General features: G+C 45.9%; 1 protein-coding gene across 3 annotated transcripts in view; it reads left to right on the top strand.

Annotated features, from left to right (window-relative positions):
• SAP130 (Sin3A associated protein 130) overlaps positions 1–16,277 on the top strand; it is a 119,141-nt gene that overhangs the window by 61,348 nt on the left and 41,516 nt on the right. For all 3 annotated transcript variants that reach the window (XM_030216399.1, XM_030216398.1, XM_030216400.1), the window contains exon 10: positions 7,492–7,596. In XM_030216399.1, coding sequence (XP_030072259.1) covers positions 7,492–7,596 — 105 coding nt within the window. The remainder of the gene's footprint in view (positions 1–7,491; positions 7,597–16,277) is intronic.

Raw genomic sequence — 16,277 nt, 5'->3', positions numbered from 1 at the left:
TGTTTTGAAGAGATTTGTAAAACTAAGCATGCAGATCAGCTCAAGAATTCACTGCTAGCAGTGGGCTCTTCCAGCGCTCTTATCCCGGGCTCTTTACCATAGGGAAGCCTGTGTATGAAACCTGGCAGGCTCTGTGCCTTATTTTATGGATGGAATTGTCATTGCTGAGGGACCTGTGCCATTGAGCATAACAGGTAGTGGACAGCATCAGTTGAGAGATGAGGGAGATGGAAAGATTTAGCTCACAGAGACAATGTGGGAGCTTGTTCCCCCCCCCCCCCCCCCCCTTTTTTTTTTTTTCTGGGCAACGCTTCTCTATTTTCAATCCAGTTCTAGGTACAGAAAGAATGGGAATTCTTATTTAGTTATTTACAGAAACTTGCTATACCGCAACTACAGAAGGAATGGAAATTTATTTACAGAAGCTCGATGTACCGCAGGGGCCATTACTGGCATCTATATGGTTTGCAATAAACATAACATCAGAGAATCAGGCGAGAGTTGCAGAAAGCAAAGTGAGAGAGTGGATGGAATCAATCTGTAGGAAAGGCTTGGGAGAATAGGTGAGTTTTAAGAGTAACCTTGAATTTGAGATAAAAGGAGTCCAATCGATTCCAGTTGCTTTACAGAAACATTTACTTTTCTTACTGTCCACCAGTCCTACCCCCTATTAGCAGACTGAGAACAGAGGCTTGTGAGCTCTACCCTACATAGGACACTGTGCAGCCACATGCTCCTCAGTATTTTCTGTACTTTTGGTCCCCAGCAGATGATAAATGGGGCATATTGTGTAGCGTTTGGATTCTGTTGAATGTGATTCCTGTGCCTAGTTGAAGAACTGGTCACCCAGATAATGGACAGTTCCCGAGTCTTCTGCCTGGCCCTGGAGGAACACCTAGAGGAGTCCAGGTTCTATTTCTCGTTTTCTCGCTTCCCTGTGACCTTTTTTGGGGGTGGTAAGCGGAGTCTTCCTTTATGAGGAAGCTGCAGCAGTGTTGGGACCCAGAGAGGTGGCAGATCCTGCAATGGGTGTGTACTACTACTACTACTACTATTTAGCATTTATATAGCGCTACAAAGTGTACGCAGCGCTGCACAAACATAGAAGAAAGACAGTCCCTGCTCAAAGAGCTTGCAATCTAATAGACAAAAATAATAAAGTAAGCAAATCAATTAATGTGTACAGGAAAGAGGAGAGGAGGGTAGGTAGAAGCGAGAGGTACAAGTGGTTACAAGTCAAAAGCAACGTTGAAGGGGTGGGCTTTCAATCTAGATTTAAAGATGGTCAAGGATGGGGCAAGACGTAGGGGCTCAGGAACTTTATTCCAGGCGTAGGGTGCAGAGTACAGGGTCAGAGAGTGGATAATAGACCCAGAGACATTCTTGTTCGATTCTCCTCTTATGCATTTAAAGAACTGTTGTAGCAGAAGGCTCGTCAGCTCCCAGCCCTGGAATACAACGAAGCTAGGGTGTCTGTGTTTCAAGATTTATCCGTGTTTACCCTCACGCAGAGGCGCGCATGAAACCGGTGATTGAAGTTTTGAACAAAGAAAAAAAATTGCCAATAGGTGGGCCTTTCCATTTGCCATATGTTTTGAGCTCAAGGGACAGCAGTGTCGAAAACGGAAAGTGGCAGAAGCGTGGAAAAGCTTGCACGAGGGAGAGTGAGAGGAGGTAGCATGTGTACCATTCTGGTGCAGAATATTTGGCTACTGCTGCTCATCGCTGTAGCACCTACCATGGGAACTTGGAGCTCTAAGGCTCCTGCTACAGTGGAGAGGTCTGCAGTTCTGCCCTCCATGTCCCCCCCCCCCCCTCATGCTGACTCTGGAGGAAGCAGAGTAGTTGGTCCCCCAGTAGGAATTGGAAGAGTGGGCTCCGGGGGCAAGAGTCTTCCTGGAGCAGGAGACTGCATTTTCCCCAGATTTCATACTGCTTTTCCACCAGGCATTTCTGTTGTGCCAGACACAGGGAGGGCCTTCATCACTCCAGGGTATGGGGGTCTGCCTCCCCTCATTGTAGATCTGGGACACCTGAAGAGGCTAAGGTTAGACCCGGAGGGAGACTGGGAGGCTTCATCTGTTGTGGGTTTTGACTCTTGGATAGCTGCCAGCTTGTTGGACCATGGTGGATCCCCTAGAGGAACTTTAGAGAAGGGGATGACCTCTTGGTGGTCTAGCCTTTTTCCAGAGAGAAAAGCTACTGACAATGAATGCTGAGGCTTTAGAGGTGTTATGCATTTCCGAGGTTCCAGTGCAAGAGGATTCATCTTAGAAAACCCTTTCTGGAGGGGCTTTGGAAGCCCACAGAAATCTTTCCACTGCATCAAACAATTTGGGGTCTGATTTCAACAGAATAGGACAGTTTCAGAATTTGCAGGGTAATGGCCAGATCTACCCCTTTGGAGAACCCCAAGAGATGGAAAAGTTTTGAGTCCCTAAGGTAGATGTTTCAGTTATGGCAGTAAAGAAGACTGTCATCCCTGTAGAGGGAGAACTGAAAGAGCTTCATGGTTACAGGATCGCGGCCTTATTGAAGCAGCTTTCCATGAATATTTTTGAAGTGGAGTGCCAGGACGCAAAAGAGGTCACTCACTTAGAAGCTGAATTAGCTTATGTGACGGATGTTTTGTATGATCTTATTAAGATCTCTGCCTCGAGTATGGCAATTGCTATCTTGGCTCACTGACTGTTATGGCTGAGTAGCTGGGCAGTGGATGCAGCTTTGATGTTCCAGCTTAGCAAGTTTCCCTTTATAGGCAAATGTCTCTTCAGAGAAGTTTTTGGTCAAGGATCTCAGGAGACCAAGCTCTAGAATTTGCCATAGGACAGGCCCAGGAGAGGTTTGAAGTCTAATTCGAGAAGCATCTTTTTTTCAGGAGGTGCAGTGTGTTTCTCTGGACAGTGGGGTCTGCATAGCAGCTCAGATTTCTGACAAATCTTCATCCTTTCAAACTGACAAGAAAGGAGATGCAACAAGTCGGAGAGCTTCCAGTGCCTGTGTAAATGTCTAATGATGGGCAGGAGGTCTCTTTCTCAGATGGTGAATACTGGATGTGGTGGAGTGGGATTATGTACTGGAGTCTTCCTGCCCTCATAGATTTTTATCATTTCCCTTGTTAGATGCCAGTCCAGAGGGCAATTGTACAGGTCACTCTTGAGAGGCTGTTGCATTTGAGGGCAGTGGGACAAGGACTGAACTCCATTTACTTTGATCTCCTGAGAAAGGAAGGTTCCTTTTGCCTGATACTGGATCTAGAGGGTACCAAATTGGCATTGTGTGTCCTGCATTTCTGCATGAAGACCTTGGCGCTTAGCAATTGTGGCAGTTCAGCAGGAAGAGCTTTCTGATGTCTTTGAACTTCAAGGAGGTTCATCTCATGTGGAAAGGTCATCAGGAATGAAGGAATAGCCTACTGGTTAATGCAGCAGCCTGAGAACGAGGGGAACCGAGTCCCACTGCAGCTCGTTGTGACTCTGAGCAAGTCACTTAACCCTCCATTGCCCCAAGTACAAAATAAGTGCCTGCATATAATATGTAAACTTGCTTTGATTGTAACCACAGAAAGGCAGTATATCAAATCTCATCCCCTGCGTTGTCCTAGCAGTAGCCTTGCACAAAGAAGAGATCTTAGTGCATCTGCATTTCTGTCTGGATGACTGGTTCATCAGAGCAAGTACAAAGAGCAAGTGTTCATTTCTCTTGTAGTGTAGTTGTTGCAGTCCTTCAGTTGGCAGAGCAACCTGGAACAATCACAGTGGTACAGTATCTCTGACCAAGCAGGGTGTGCTCAAGATACAGGATCAGGCGAAGACCTTGATGGTGTCTGAGGCTTGGGATTATATGCAGGTCCTGGGATCCATGGCAGTGATGATGAAGCTGGTGATATAGGCTTGGTCACATATGAGGCCACTGTAGAGGTCATTGCTGGAGTGTTGGTTAGCATAGACACAGAGCTAGGAAACTCATCTCCTATGAATACCACAGGCCAGGGCTAGCTTGGGATGTTTAAGCTCTTGACACATGGTCTTTCAATAAAAACAAGCAGAGCAGTTAACCATCAAATTGTTTCTGGAAAAATAAGGAACTACAGTTATGGACAGAAAAGAGAAGAAGAGAGCAGGGGAAGAAAAGCAAATAAAGTAGGGGAAGGGGGCTACTACATACAAACATTAGCTACCATGCCAGCCAATCTCCATAAGCCAATGCAAAGAGGTTAGTTTTCAAAGCGGCCAAAAATTTAAGTATGATTGTTCAGAACAAAGTGGCTTGAGGAGGGGTATAACAGATGATTAGAGAAGATAGACAAGAAGGGATCCCTGTGTGGAGAACCTCGTGGGATAGTATCAGAAGATTATGCTGAATCTGCAATGTTATAGGGAGCCAATGGTGATTGGGTAATCTTGGGTGTAATTAGGCAAACTGATGTATTTTGAACTAAGGGTGGAGTAAAGACCCTCATATATGATGTTAATAATCTAGCTGGGTGGTGATAAGAGCATAGAGTAAGGTTGCACAGGCAGCATCATTGATCAAATATGTTGGAGGGCTAAAAAGCTGGACTTGATTATTGAGGCCTCAGAGCGGCTTGTGAGGCATGGACTTGGAGAGTCCCAGCTGGGTAGTGGTGATCACAGATCCAGTGTGGTGGACTGGAACTCATTGTGAAAACCAGGCAGTTCAGGGTGGTTTGGTCAATAAACTAGCCAAAGGTGAGGACTATCAGATATTCTTGCATACTTTCAAGTCTGTGATTATGGGCAAGGCCATTGAGCCACGGCTGTGGCATTGTCAGATATAATTCTGTGTCATTCAGTAGGAGGGTATGAAGTAGTGCAGCTGTAGCTCAGGAGGCTGCCTGTTCTTCAAGTTGACCAAAGTCCAACTGCAGATGATGATGGTGGCACACAGAGGTTCCTTGAATGTGCAGGCAGACTTCTTGAGCAGGCCAAGGAGTAGGACTTGTTTGAGAAAGCCTTCTCCCTCTTCAAGAATCATTGGGGTACTTCAGTCATCGATTTGATGGCAACTAGGCAGAATGTGAAGGTTCCTTATTTCATTGGCAGGAATAAGGGCCAGCCATGTGTTCTACTGCAACAGTAGCCCCTATTGGGTATTCTTTGTGTTTCCCTCTGCGGTTTCTTCTTGGTTGACTGTCACAATGGATTGTGTTGCATCTCAGTCTTGTAGTAGAGGTGGTGCCGTGTTGGCCTAGACATCTGTGGTGTATAGGTTTGGTCTTGCTCGAGGTGGAAGAAGGAGTCGGGCTCCCACAGGAGATGGTTTTCTGGCTCTGGGACTAGTTTTGCTGGTTGTTCGTTTGGCCATCATCTCTGAGTCCAGTTTGTAGCACTAGCATATTTGCAGGGCTAGCTGGAGGGGGTCATCCTGAAATGGTCTTGAAGGGTGTCATACACTTTGATCTCAAAGGTGTTTTTTGCATTTCATGATGATCAGGTGATTTTGCTGCTTTCTTTTCATAGAGATACTTGTGGAGAAGACTTCACAACTTCTGCACTTTACACATGTACCAGTCTCTGCTCTGATATCTTAGAAGTGACTGGTGAGTATTGGAGGTCTGATAGATTATTTCTCTTTGGGTGCCGAAAGAAGGAAGAGACTGCTACAAAGGTCATTATTGCACAGTGCTCATTCAACCAAAGGGTTTTGTGACTTTTTGGGCAGAAGCTGATTCAGTAGTCTTTCCAACTGAGATTTGTAAGGCTCTGACATGATTGTAATTGCACTTTTTTGTTTTATGACACACTATAGGTTAGATGTTCTTGCCAGAGAGGGTGCCACTTTTGGGATAGTTGTGCTCAAGAGCAGGGGTGGTTCAAGTCCCACATAATGAAAGAGATGTTTCATTTACATCTCATTTATTCTGGTCTGGTGGACAATAAAGAAGGAAGCCTTGGGTCTTACCACTCGTGAAACTTCATTCTCATATGCTGCCCCTAAATTGTGGAACATTCTACCAATTAGTATTTGATCACAACCCAAGAAATCACTCAAAACCTGTCTATTTACTCATGCTTTATCTGCAACAAAAATGTTTTCTCTTTCTCTCTCGCCTTCTTGCTCTCTAAATTTTTATTGTTAACCACTTTGTCGCTTCTTTGTGATTAGGAATATATCAAATGTCTGTAAATAATTTATTTATTCGAGTCCAGAGCTCACAAGCCTTTACTCTCTGACTCTTTCTGCTGGTAGAGGGGCAAAACCCATTCATTCTGGACTGGTCTGGGGGGGGGGGGGGGGGGGGGGGGACTCAAAAGAAAATTTGCAGGTAAACCCAGATTTTTCCTTTTTTGACATACTGATGTGTTTTTAACTTGGTGAAAAAGTTTGTCTATGGAGTACACACAGAGGCATATTTTCAAAGCACTTTGGGAGGCTAAGTTCCATAGGTTTCTATGGAACTTTGGGAGGCTAAGTGCTTTGAAAATGAGCTTGACAGTTTTCAAGGTTCTCATCTTTCCATCTAAGTTTTCTTTATTTCTTAGAAGAAAAAAGATTTTAAAGTTATGAAAGGCCACTGTTTAGCCATGTCTGCTGTGCTTATTCTCATCAGAATCTCTTATCACTGCCTCATACAAGTGAGAAACATTAAACTCTTTCTTTTTATTCTAAAATAGTATAAAAACAGAGAAATATATACTAAGAGAACTTAACTGATGAACTAAGAAAAAAGCAAGTTAATACACTAGTTTGAGTAATCTAGGTACTCAAGATATCTGAGAAGGCTGACTAGTATCCTGGGATGGTCTCTATTCTGAGGTTATGTAGTCTTCGTCAAATTAATCCAGTGGACCAAAATTCCATACTATGTAAATTCTTATCAAACCTTTGAACTCTCACCGTAGGAGAGAGAAGGTAATGATCCTAAAGAATAGATGATAACTGAGGTAATACACCAGCTTTTATAGAAGGAATATTTGTAGTAGTTTATGGTGACATATCAGGCCTTGATCAGATGATTGAGTGTTGTGTGTACTGTATGAGAAAAATATTTTACTGGGCACATACTATGGAATTACTGAGTTGGTGCATGTTTATCATTTCTCCCAGACCTCCTTCCCAATCCCAGTGGAATCACCCAAAGTGGTATAGAATTAAAAGTTCAAGTGCAAAAATATAAGAAAACACTGACCATAACAAACATTGAAAACATACATGACATTTAAAAATTCACAAATAAAATCAATAATCATATACATTTACAGGTATAATGTCACTCTGTGTTTGAAATTAACCTGAAAGTCAAATATATAGAAATAAAGAAAAGTTAGGTTGTGATGGGTACCTGAGAAGACAAAGGAGAAACTTTTGGGGTTGTTGCCCCTCTTTGTAGCAACGGTAGGTGTGAGATTTAACAGATAGTCATGCTTTTGGGTGATAACCAGTTCCATCAGTCCCTGGCAGATTCAAGTGCTGGATTCTAACTTGAGATTGTATAATCCCTTATTTTCTTCTGTTGATTATTTGTAGGTTCTGTATCTCATACTCAAGCCTCGACGAGTGCAATTGTTACTATGACTATGCCCTCACATTCCTCTCATGCCACAGCTGTAACCACTTCAAACATCCCTGTGGGTAAGTGATGATCTGTCAGGAGGTAGATGAAACATATTTGGGATCCTGATTTAGAAATGTGGAGGAGGCTGTTACTGATAATGTCTGCTCGTACTTTTATCTTTGTATTTTTTTCACTGTAAACCTTTAGTTTTGAGGCTGCCTCACATAGGGTTGTTTGGTAAAAATGCCCAGTGTGCGGTGGCAGCCAAAAAAGCAAACAGGATGCTAAGATTTATTAGGAAAGGGATGGCAAATAAGACCAAGAATACTGTAGTGCCTCTGTATCTCTCCATGGTGCTACCTCACCTTGAGTATTGCATTCAGTTCTGGTCACCATATCTCAAAATGATATAGCTGAATTAGAAGAGGTTCAAAGAAGAGTGACCAAAATGATAAAAGGGGCGGAACTCATCTATATGAGGAAAGGCTAAAGAGGTTAGGACTCTCAGCGTGGAAAAAAGACAGCCGAGGGGAGATATGATTGAGGTCTACAAAATCCCGAGTGGTATAGAACAAGTAGAAGTGAATCGATTTTTGCTCTTTCAAAAAGTACAGTGACTAGGGGTCACTCAATGAAGTTGCATGGAAATACTTTTAAAACAAATAGGAGGAAATATTTTTTCACTCAACGAGTAGTTAAACTCTGGAACTCTTTGCTGGAGGATGTGGAAACAGCGGTTAGCATATCTGGGTTTAAAAAAGGTTTGGACAAGTTCCTAGGGGAAAGGTCCATAGTCTGCTTTTGAGACTGGCACTTGAAGCCACTGCTTGCCCTGGGATTGATTGATAGCATGGAATTTTGTTACTATTTCGGTTTCTTCCAGATACTTGTGACCCATTGACCACTGTTGGAAACGGGATACTGGGCTAGATGGACCATTGGTCTGACCCAGTATGGCTATTCTTATGTTTACTAACCTGTATTAATGAGCACTAATAAATAGGCCCGTTCAGATTAATGGTGCTTATTTTACTAGCAGTGGGGTTAATTTTAAAAAGTGTTTATACAAAGAAATGACTATTTATGAAAAGCTCCTGAAGTTATATGGGGGTAAAAGTATGCACATATCTGTAATACCATTTTTGCAGATGACTTATGAGCAGAAGCATTCCCAGAGGTGAAGCTGGGGTAGGATTTGGACTTAACATGCATACCTTAGGATTTTCAAACGTGTGTGTAGATGTTTTCAAATTTTGTAAATACTAAGTGGCATGTGTAAATGTGCCTGTAGAGTTTGTGGCATAATTTTCTAAGGAAAAATATGTGCATACTTGCACAAATTAAGTGGCCTATTACAGATTACCTACATTGAAGATAATTTTGAGTAAGTCATCCAGGGCTACTCATGTAAAGCTACATAAGTATTTTACAAATCAACCTATGCATCCAATTTTTCTTACTTAAGTACGCAAATGTGGAATGCATTACCAACGAGTGTGAAAACGACGCACGACCATCAAAACTTCAAGCGAACTTTAAAGACCTATCTCTTTTGCAAGGCCTACCCTATTGATTCTACTTAAATGCCTCAACTCTACAATGCATCTATACATACGTTGCAGTGAATATTTTATTTATTTCCTTGTCCCTTATTGTATCTATTTACCCCTACTTTACCTGACCCTTTTTCTAATTGTATTTGTTTAAAACCTACCGTACTTGGCGTCCACCATTACGGTATTTTGTAAGCCACATTGAGCCTGCTAATATGTGGGAAAATGCGGGATACAAATGTTACAAATAAATAAAAACTCAGCAATCATGTTCCTTCTTATAAAACATATGAGCAATTGTATAACCTAGGTGCCCATGTTTACACACACTTTACATGCATAAATGTTTAAAATAATGGCATATACGCGCAATATAACCTCTGGTTCTAGGGGACTACCTTAGACTTCATCTTCCAGATTTCAAGAGTGTGTGTTATAAGTCAGCTCACTCTGCTGAGTTTAGATATCAGGGAGCTAAGTGGTGGAATTCACTGCCAATGGCAATCAAGAGTTGGCCTGATTATTTGGTATTTCGTAAAAGACTGAAAGTTCTCCTCTTTGAGAGGTTTCTATCCATTGATGGAATATCTTAGATTGCAACTGGCCATCAATGGTGGTCTATATTTGATATTTTGTTTATGACTTTGTAAACCTTATCTGTTGTTCATTGACTGTTAGCCACATGTGGCTATGTTTGGGATAATGTGGGGTATAAATGTCAAAATAAATAAATATGTATGCATATACACACAAATGCAAAAAATTCTACCTACATTCTCTCTTGCAAATACCTGCTTTCACGTATTTGCAAGGGGGCATACACAGGGGCGAAGTATAGGAGGACAGAGGTAGGGCTACCACTTACATGTGTAATTTACAGAATACTGTATGTTGACACGCATCCGTGCTGCACTTAGGCCTGCACACTTAGCCAGCTCTGTAAGTTGCTTATAGTGGAGGAGTGGCCTAGTGGTTAGAGTGGTAGACTTTGGTCCTGGAGAACTGGGTTCGATTCCCACTGCAGGCACAGGCATCTCCTTGTGACTCTGGGCAAGTCACTTAACCCTCCATTGCCCCAGGTACAAATAAGTACCTAAGCCGCATTGAGCCTGCCATGAGTGGGAAAGCACGGGGTACAAATAAAAAAAAAAAAGTGCGTGTGTGTAGATGATAGGCATGCCAATATTTGGTTACACTAGCGTTCTATAAGAAAACCTAGGTGCTTGGGTTTCATTATAGAAAAGGCTTCTACTGTGTATCTTCAGAGCACCTAAAGGCAGTCACCCTGTTATAGAATTGTCCACATAGAGGGTAAAGTACACCTGTATCAGCTTACCGGTTGAGAAGTTAGAGATACTGAACCGTGAAATTCTCAGTTGAACAGTCGGTGCCACCAAATAGGGGATCTTGCTGACATCAGTGTGACTGAGGGGCTCCGCTCACTGTTTTCCCCCTCCCTATCCTCTCTTTTTTTTTTTTTTTTTTTCTTTTGTCTAGGATTTTAGACACTCAATCCCCAAACTAGGCTTGCTTGTCGCCAGTTATAGGCAGGCAGGCTTTTCTGTTAATTCAGCCTCCTATGGAGTTGGGTCAATATTGAAAATAATTACCTTTCCATGTGACCCAACGGATCCAGCAGTGTCCAGACCAATATCTCAGAGTATCTCCTTATTTGGACATTTGGGAAGTTGTAAACTTAACAGAAGGTTTGCTTCAGGAGATGACTCAGTTGTGCTCTTTTACTACCAAAGCTGTGGGAGAGTTGAGTAAACTTGATAATGCCATAGCCTCTCTGGATAAAACATTTTTCAGTGTAAAAGTAATTAGTTCATTGGCTATTAAAGGTAACCTTAATAAGGTTGAAGCCTTAGAGAATCTTAAGAGGAAGAAAACATTGTATGTGTTTGGGTTGTTTTTTTGTTTTGTTTTTTTTCTCCTCATACGCATTTACTTTCTCCTGAAATTTTTTAGGAAATATCTTTGAGGTTTTAAATATTTCCCATTTATTTACATTTTTTATTATGTTTCTGATCAGATCCGTATGAATATGGCTGAAGGTGAGCTTAAATGTTTGTCTTCAGGAAGTGAGAATTTAACTGAATTTCTGGAAGATTCTTTAGACACTTTTAACATGCCACCCTTTTAGGGCCTCTTTTATCGAGCCGTGCTAGTGGTTCCTGCACAGCAGTTCCGACAGAGCCCATTCATAGTGAATGGGCTTTGTCGGCTTTACCACACCGGGTGCTGCTAGCATAGGATTCATAAGAGGCCCTTAATTAGCCTTCTCCACAGAGATAGGTATCTGTCATATATTAAGAGGATTTTTTTTTTTTTTTTGTGCAAGAGCTCCAAAGGGTTTTTCTTGTTTTGATTTTGTTTTTTAGGTTTCATACAGTACTCAAGCATACCAGAAGATTTTTCTTCTTTTAAAATCTCGGGCCGTTGCACTGGGGTTTTTTGTTTCCCTTGTTCAATGCATGATCTCATACAGAAAGGATATATTTTATGTTTTATGATCCAGGAAAGCTTGAGAATTTTTTTTTTTTGCATGGCAAGTTTCTTCTTGTGTGTTTGATTAATTGTTCTGTTCAGAGGAGTGGTGAAAGGGTTTAGTTAGATTGTATTGAGCTGGTGAGTGGAGTGAGTACTTTTATTTTCCTTTTGATTTCTTCTTCTTATAGGGACTTGTATGCCTCTTTGATGTGGACTATACTCATTTAGTACTTTTCATTTTATGTGCTTGTATTCTTCTAGGCTTGTTTTTCTTTTAGGGCTAACATTTTTCATTATTAATGGAGAATTCCATATCATCAAGCTGATCAATCCATAGACTGGTGGGTTGTGTCCATCTACCAGCAGGTGGAGATAGAGAGCAAACTTTTGCCTCCCTATATGTGGTCATGTGCTGCCGGAAACTCCCCAGTATGTTCTCTATCTCAGCAGGTGGTGGTCACACACAGCAGCAGCTCTGGCTAGGCCTCCAAGCCTAATTCTTAGGTTTTGTTGAGTGCCTGGGGTTGAGGGCTCTTTTGAGCAAGTGCAAACCTGGTGGTGCCAGGTCCCTCCTTTTCTCCCCCCTCCCGCTGGCTCCGTTAAAAAAAAAAAAAAAATTTTGAACGTCCTTAAAGGCGTTTATTTCGACGTTTATTTAAACGTTCATTGCAGCTACTCACTGGGACACCAGGTCGTTACAGCTCGGAGCGGAAAGCAGGTAATTTTTACCTTTTTATAGCGGGCAGGGGGTTCCCCGATTTATCTCCACGTGGCATATGGCATCGGAGGGCGAGGGCGTAAAGAGTCGCTCCCCGGATCGCTTGGGCGCTTCTAGAGGGGATGCGGGGGTCTTAAAGTCTGATTCGCCCTTGTTGGGTGACAGTTTTGTGACCGATGAGTGTCCCGGTCCTTCCTCCGGTGTGGCGGTTTTTCCCGCCATAAACGCCCATCCCCGCTCCTCGCCTCCGCCATCTTGGCCGGCCACGCGGCTCGGACAGCTTCTTCTTGGGCCGCCCTTGAGGTAGGAGACATTAATGCCATGAACGCCCTTAATTTGGGCGACGGCACAAAGGCGGCTAAAATTAAGCGCCGTTTTTCCCGCGCGGCTCCTTCGCGGAGTGTCGCGCCGGACGCCATCTTGGATGCGCAGCATGTCTCTCCCCCGCTCTTGCAAGCGCCGGTTGAGGGTGCGTCTAGGGCTGTTGCCCAGGCTGCGGAAGTGCACAGTCTGGGGGGTTTCTCCCCCGAGTTTATTTTGCTGCTGCATCAGGCCTTCCTTATGCAGAACGCTGCCCCTGCTCCCTCGTCAGGTAAAGAGGTTGAGGCCCCCGGAGGTAAACGCCCTCGGGTTGATTCCCAGGCCTTGGAGGACTTTGTCTCCTCCGATGTAGATGAGGCAGCGTATCTGAGTTCTCCCAACGGTCCTTTGCGGATTCCTTGGAGGAGACGGATCCCCGCTCGGATGGAGCGGATGACCCCTCTGCAGCGCGACTTTTTAGCTCAGAGGATTTGCCCAACCTGTTTGTGCAGGCCATGGGCATTTTGAAGATTTCCTCTCCGGAGGACGTCTCTCCCTCAGCCCCTGTTGGCTCTGCCATTATGCTGGGGACGAAACGCCCGCCTAGAACCTTCCACGTGCATGATGCCATGCACACCTTAATTTCGGCTCAATGGGATGTCCCGGAAGCGAGCCTTAAAGTGGCTAGGGCTATGTCCCGCCTCTATCCTTTGCCTGTAAGTGAACGTGAGGCCTTTCTGTGGCCTACCGTGGATTCTTTAATCACTGCGGTGACTAAGAAAACGGCGTTGCCGGTGGAAGGTGGCACGGCCCTAAAGGACGCCCAAGACAGAAGATTGGAGGCGGCCTTAAGGTCGTCCTTTGAGGCGGCTGCTTTAAGTTTGCAGGCCTCAGTTTGCGGCTCCTATGTGGCCAGGGCGTGCCTGACTATGGTGCAGCGGGCTTTCCCCTCGGATCATTCCTTGAGGGCTGATTGGCCGGCCCTGGAATCGGGCTTAGCCTATTTGGCAGACTTGCTGTATGATGTCTTGAGAGCCTCAGCTAAAGGCATGGCTCAGACAATCTCTGCGCGGCGGTGGCTTTGGCTGAAGCATTGGTCTGCTGACCACGCCTCTAAATCCCGCCTGGATAGATTGCCTTTTAAAGGCAAGCTGCTCTTTGGGGTCGAGCTGGACAAAATCGTGACCGATCTCGGCACGTCTAAGGGCAAGAAGTTACCAGAGGTCGGGCTAGTACTCGCCCTGGTACCTCCAGAGGACGGTTTCAGGAAGCCCGTCGGTACCGCCCGGGCAGGTCGGGCTCCTCTGCCCCCTCTCCCTTCAAGAGGAACTTCTCCCCCAAGCAGCATTCCTTTCGCAGAGACCGCCGTCCCGGAGGTGCTCCCTCCGGTTCTCCCCCAGGGTCTCGTACCCAATGACGGGGCCTTGGTCCACGCCTCAGTGCAGATTGGAGGACGGCTGTCCTCGTTTATGGGCGAGTGGACCACAATAACTTCAGACGCTTGGGTGCTGGAAGTCATCAGAGACGGCTACAAGCTAGAGTTCTGCCGACCCTTAAAAGACGGGTTTGTACTCTCTCCCTGCAAGTCTCCGGTCAAGCTGTGGCAGTGCAGCAGACCTTGGACAATCTGATCCGCCTGGGGGCGGTCGTTCCGGTGCCAGAAAATCAGCTTGGCAAGGGACGTTACTCCATTTACTTTGTGATACCAAAGAAAGGAGGTTCTGTACAGCCTATCCTCGACCTCAAAGGGGTCAATTGGGCCTTGAAAGTTCGGCACTTTCGCATGGAGACCCTCCGCTCTGTTATAGCGGCAGTGAAGGCAGGAGAGTTCCTGGCATCCTTGGACATCAAGGAAGCGTACTTGCATATTCCCATCTGGCCTCCTCATCAACGCTTTCTGCGTTTTGCAGTACTGGGCCGACACTTCCAGTTCAGAGCCCTCCCGTTCGGGTTGGCTACTGCTCCGCAGACCTTCTCCAAAGTAATGGTGGTCATCGCGGGCTTCCTGAGGAAGGAAGGAGTTCAAGTCCATCCTTATCTGGACGACTGGTTGATCCAAGCCCCCTCTTATGCAGAGTGCGGCAAAGCTGTGAACCGGGTGGTTGCTCTTTTGAGCTCCCTGGGGTGGATCATCAACTGGGAGTAAAGCCAGCTGCGCCCGACTCAGTCCCTGGAGTATCTGGGAGTTCGATTCGACACCCAAGTGGGTAGAGTGTTCCTGCCAGACAATCGGATTGTCAAGCTTCAGGCTCAGGTGGACTAGTTCCTAGTAGCCTCTCCTATTCGGGCTTGGGACTACGTGCAGCTGTTGGGCTCTATGACGGCCACGATGGAAGTAGTGCCCTGGGCCAGGGCTCATATGAGACCACTACAACAATCTCTGCTGCTGCGCTGGACTCCGATGTCGGAGGATTATGCTGTGCGCCTTCCCTTGGACCCAGCAGTGCACAAGGCGCTGAGCTGGTGGACGCAGACAGACAAGTTGTCTGCAGGAATGCCTCTGGTGACCCCGGAGTGGATTGTCGTCACGACAGACGCCTCTTTGATGGGCTGGGGAGCCCACTGCTTGGGAAGGACAGCGCAGGGGCTCTGGTCTCCTGCAGAGGCAAGTGGTCTATCAACCTCCTGGAACTCAGAGCCATTCGGTTGGTGTTGTTGGAGTTCATCCCGGTACTGGTGTTGAAGCCTGTACGGGTCCTGTCGGACAATGCCACGGCTGTGGCCTATGTCAACCGCCAGGGAGGTACCAAGAGCGCCCCTCTAGCCAAGGAGGCTATGAATCTATGCCAGTGGGCGGAAGCGAACCTGGAGCAGCTTTCAGCGGCCCACATTGCCGGAGTCATGAATGTCAAGGCGGACTTTCTCAGTCGCCATACCTTGGAGCCCGGAGAGTGGCAGCTATCTGCTCAGGCGTTCTTGGACATCACGAAGCGCTGGGGCCAGCCGAGCCTAGATCTGATGGCGTCATCGGCCAATTGCCAAGTGCCGCGCTTTTTCAGCAGAGGACGGGACCCTCGATCCCTGGGAGTAGATGCTCTTCTCCAACAGTGGCCGACACAAGAGCTTCTCTATGTGCTCCCGCCCTGGCCCATGTTGGGCAGGGTGCTAGACCGGGTGGCAAAGCATCCCGGCAGGGTAATCCTGGTGGGTCCGGATTGGCCCAGACGTCCCTGGTATGCGGACTTGATCAGGCTCTCAGTCGGCGATCCTCTGCGGCTGCCAGTGGAGCAGGGCCTGTTGCATCAGGGTCCCGTGGTGATGGAGGATCCCTCCCCCTTTGGTCTTACGGCCTGGCTATTGAGCGGCAGCGTCTGAGAAAGAAGGGCTTCTCAGACAAGGTCATCGCCACTATGCTAAGAGCGAGGAAGCGCTCTACTTCTACTGCTTACGCCAGGGTTTGGCGTATCTTTGCAGCGTGGTGTGAAGCAGGCTCACTTTCTCCCTTCACTGCTCCAATTTCTTCAGTGTTGGCGTTCCTGCAAGAAGGTCTGGACAAAGGCCTGTCGCTCAGTTCCCTGAAAGTTCAGGTAGCGGCTCTGGCTTGCTTCAGGGGCCGCCTGAAGGGTGCTTCCCTGGCTTCGCAGCCAGATGTGGTGCGCTTTCTCAAGGGAGTTAATCACCTGCGCCCTCCTCTGCACTCAGTGGTGCCTGCATGGAATCTCAACCTAGTGCTAAGAGCATTGCAGAAGCCGCC

Source organism: Microcaecilia unicolor, chromosome 10, assembly GCF_901765095.1.
Source record: "Microcaecilia unicolor chromosome 10, aMicUni1.1, whole genome shotgun sequence".
Lineage (NCBI taxonomy): Eukaryota > Metazoa > Chordata > Amphibia > Gymnophiona > Siphonopidae > Microcaecilia > Microcaecilia unicolor.
This window is presented reverse-complemented; position numbering and strand designations above follow the sequence as displayed.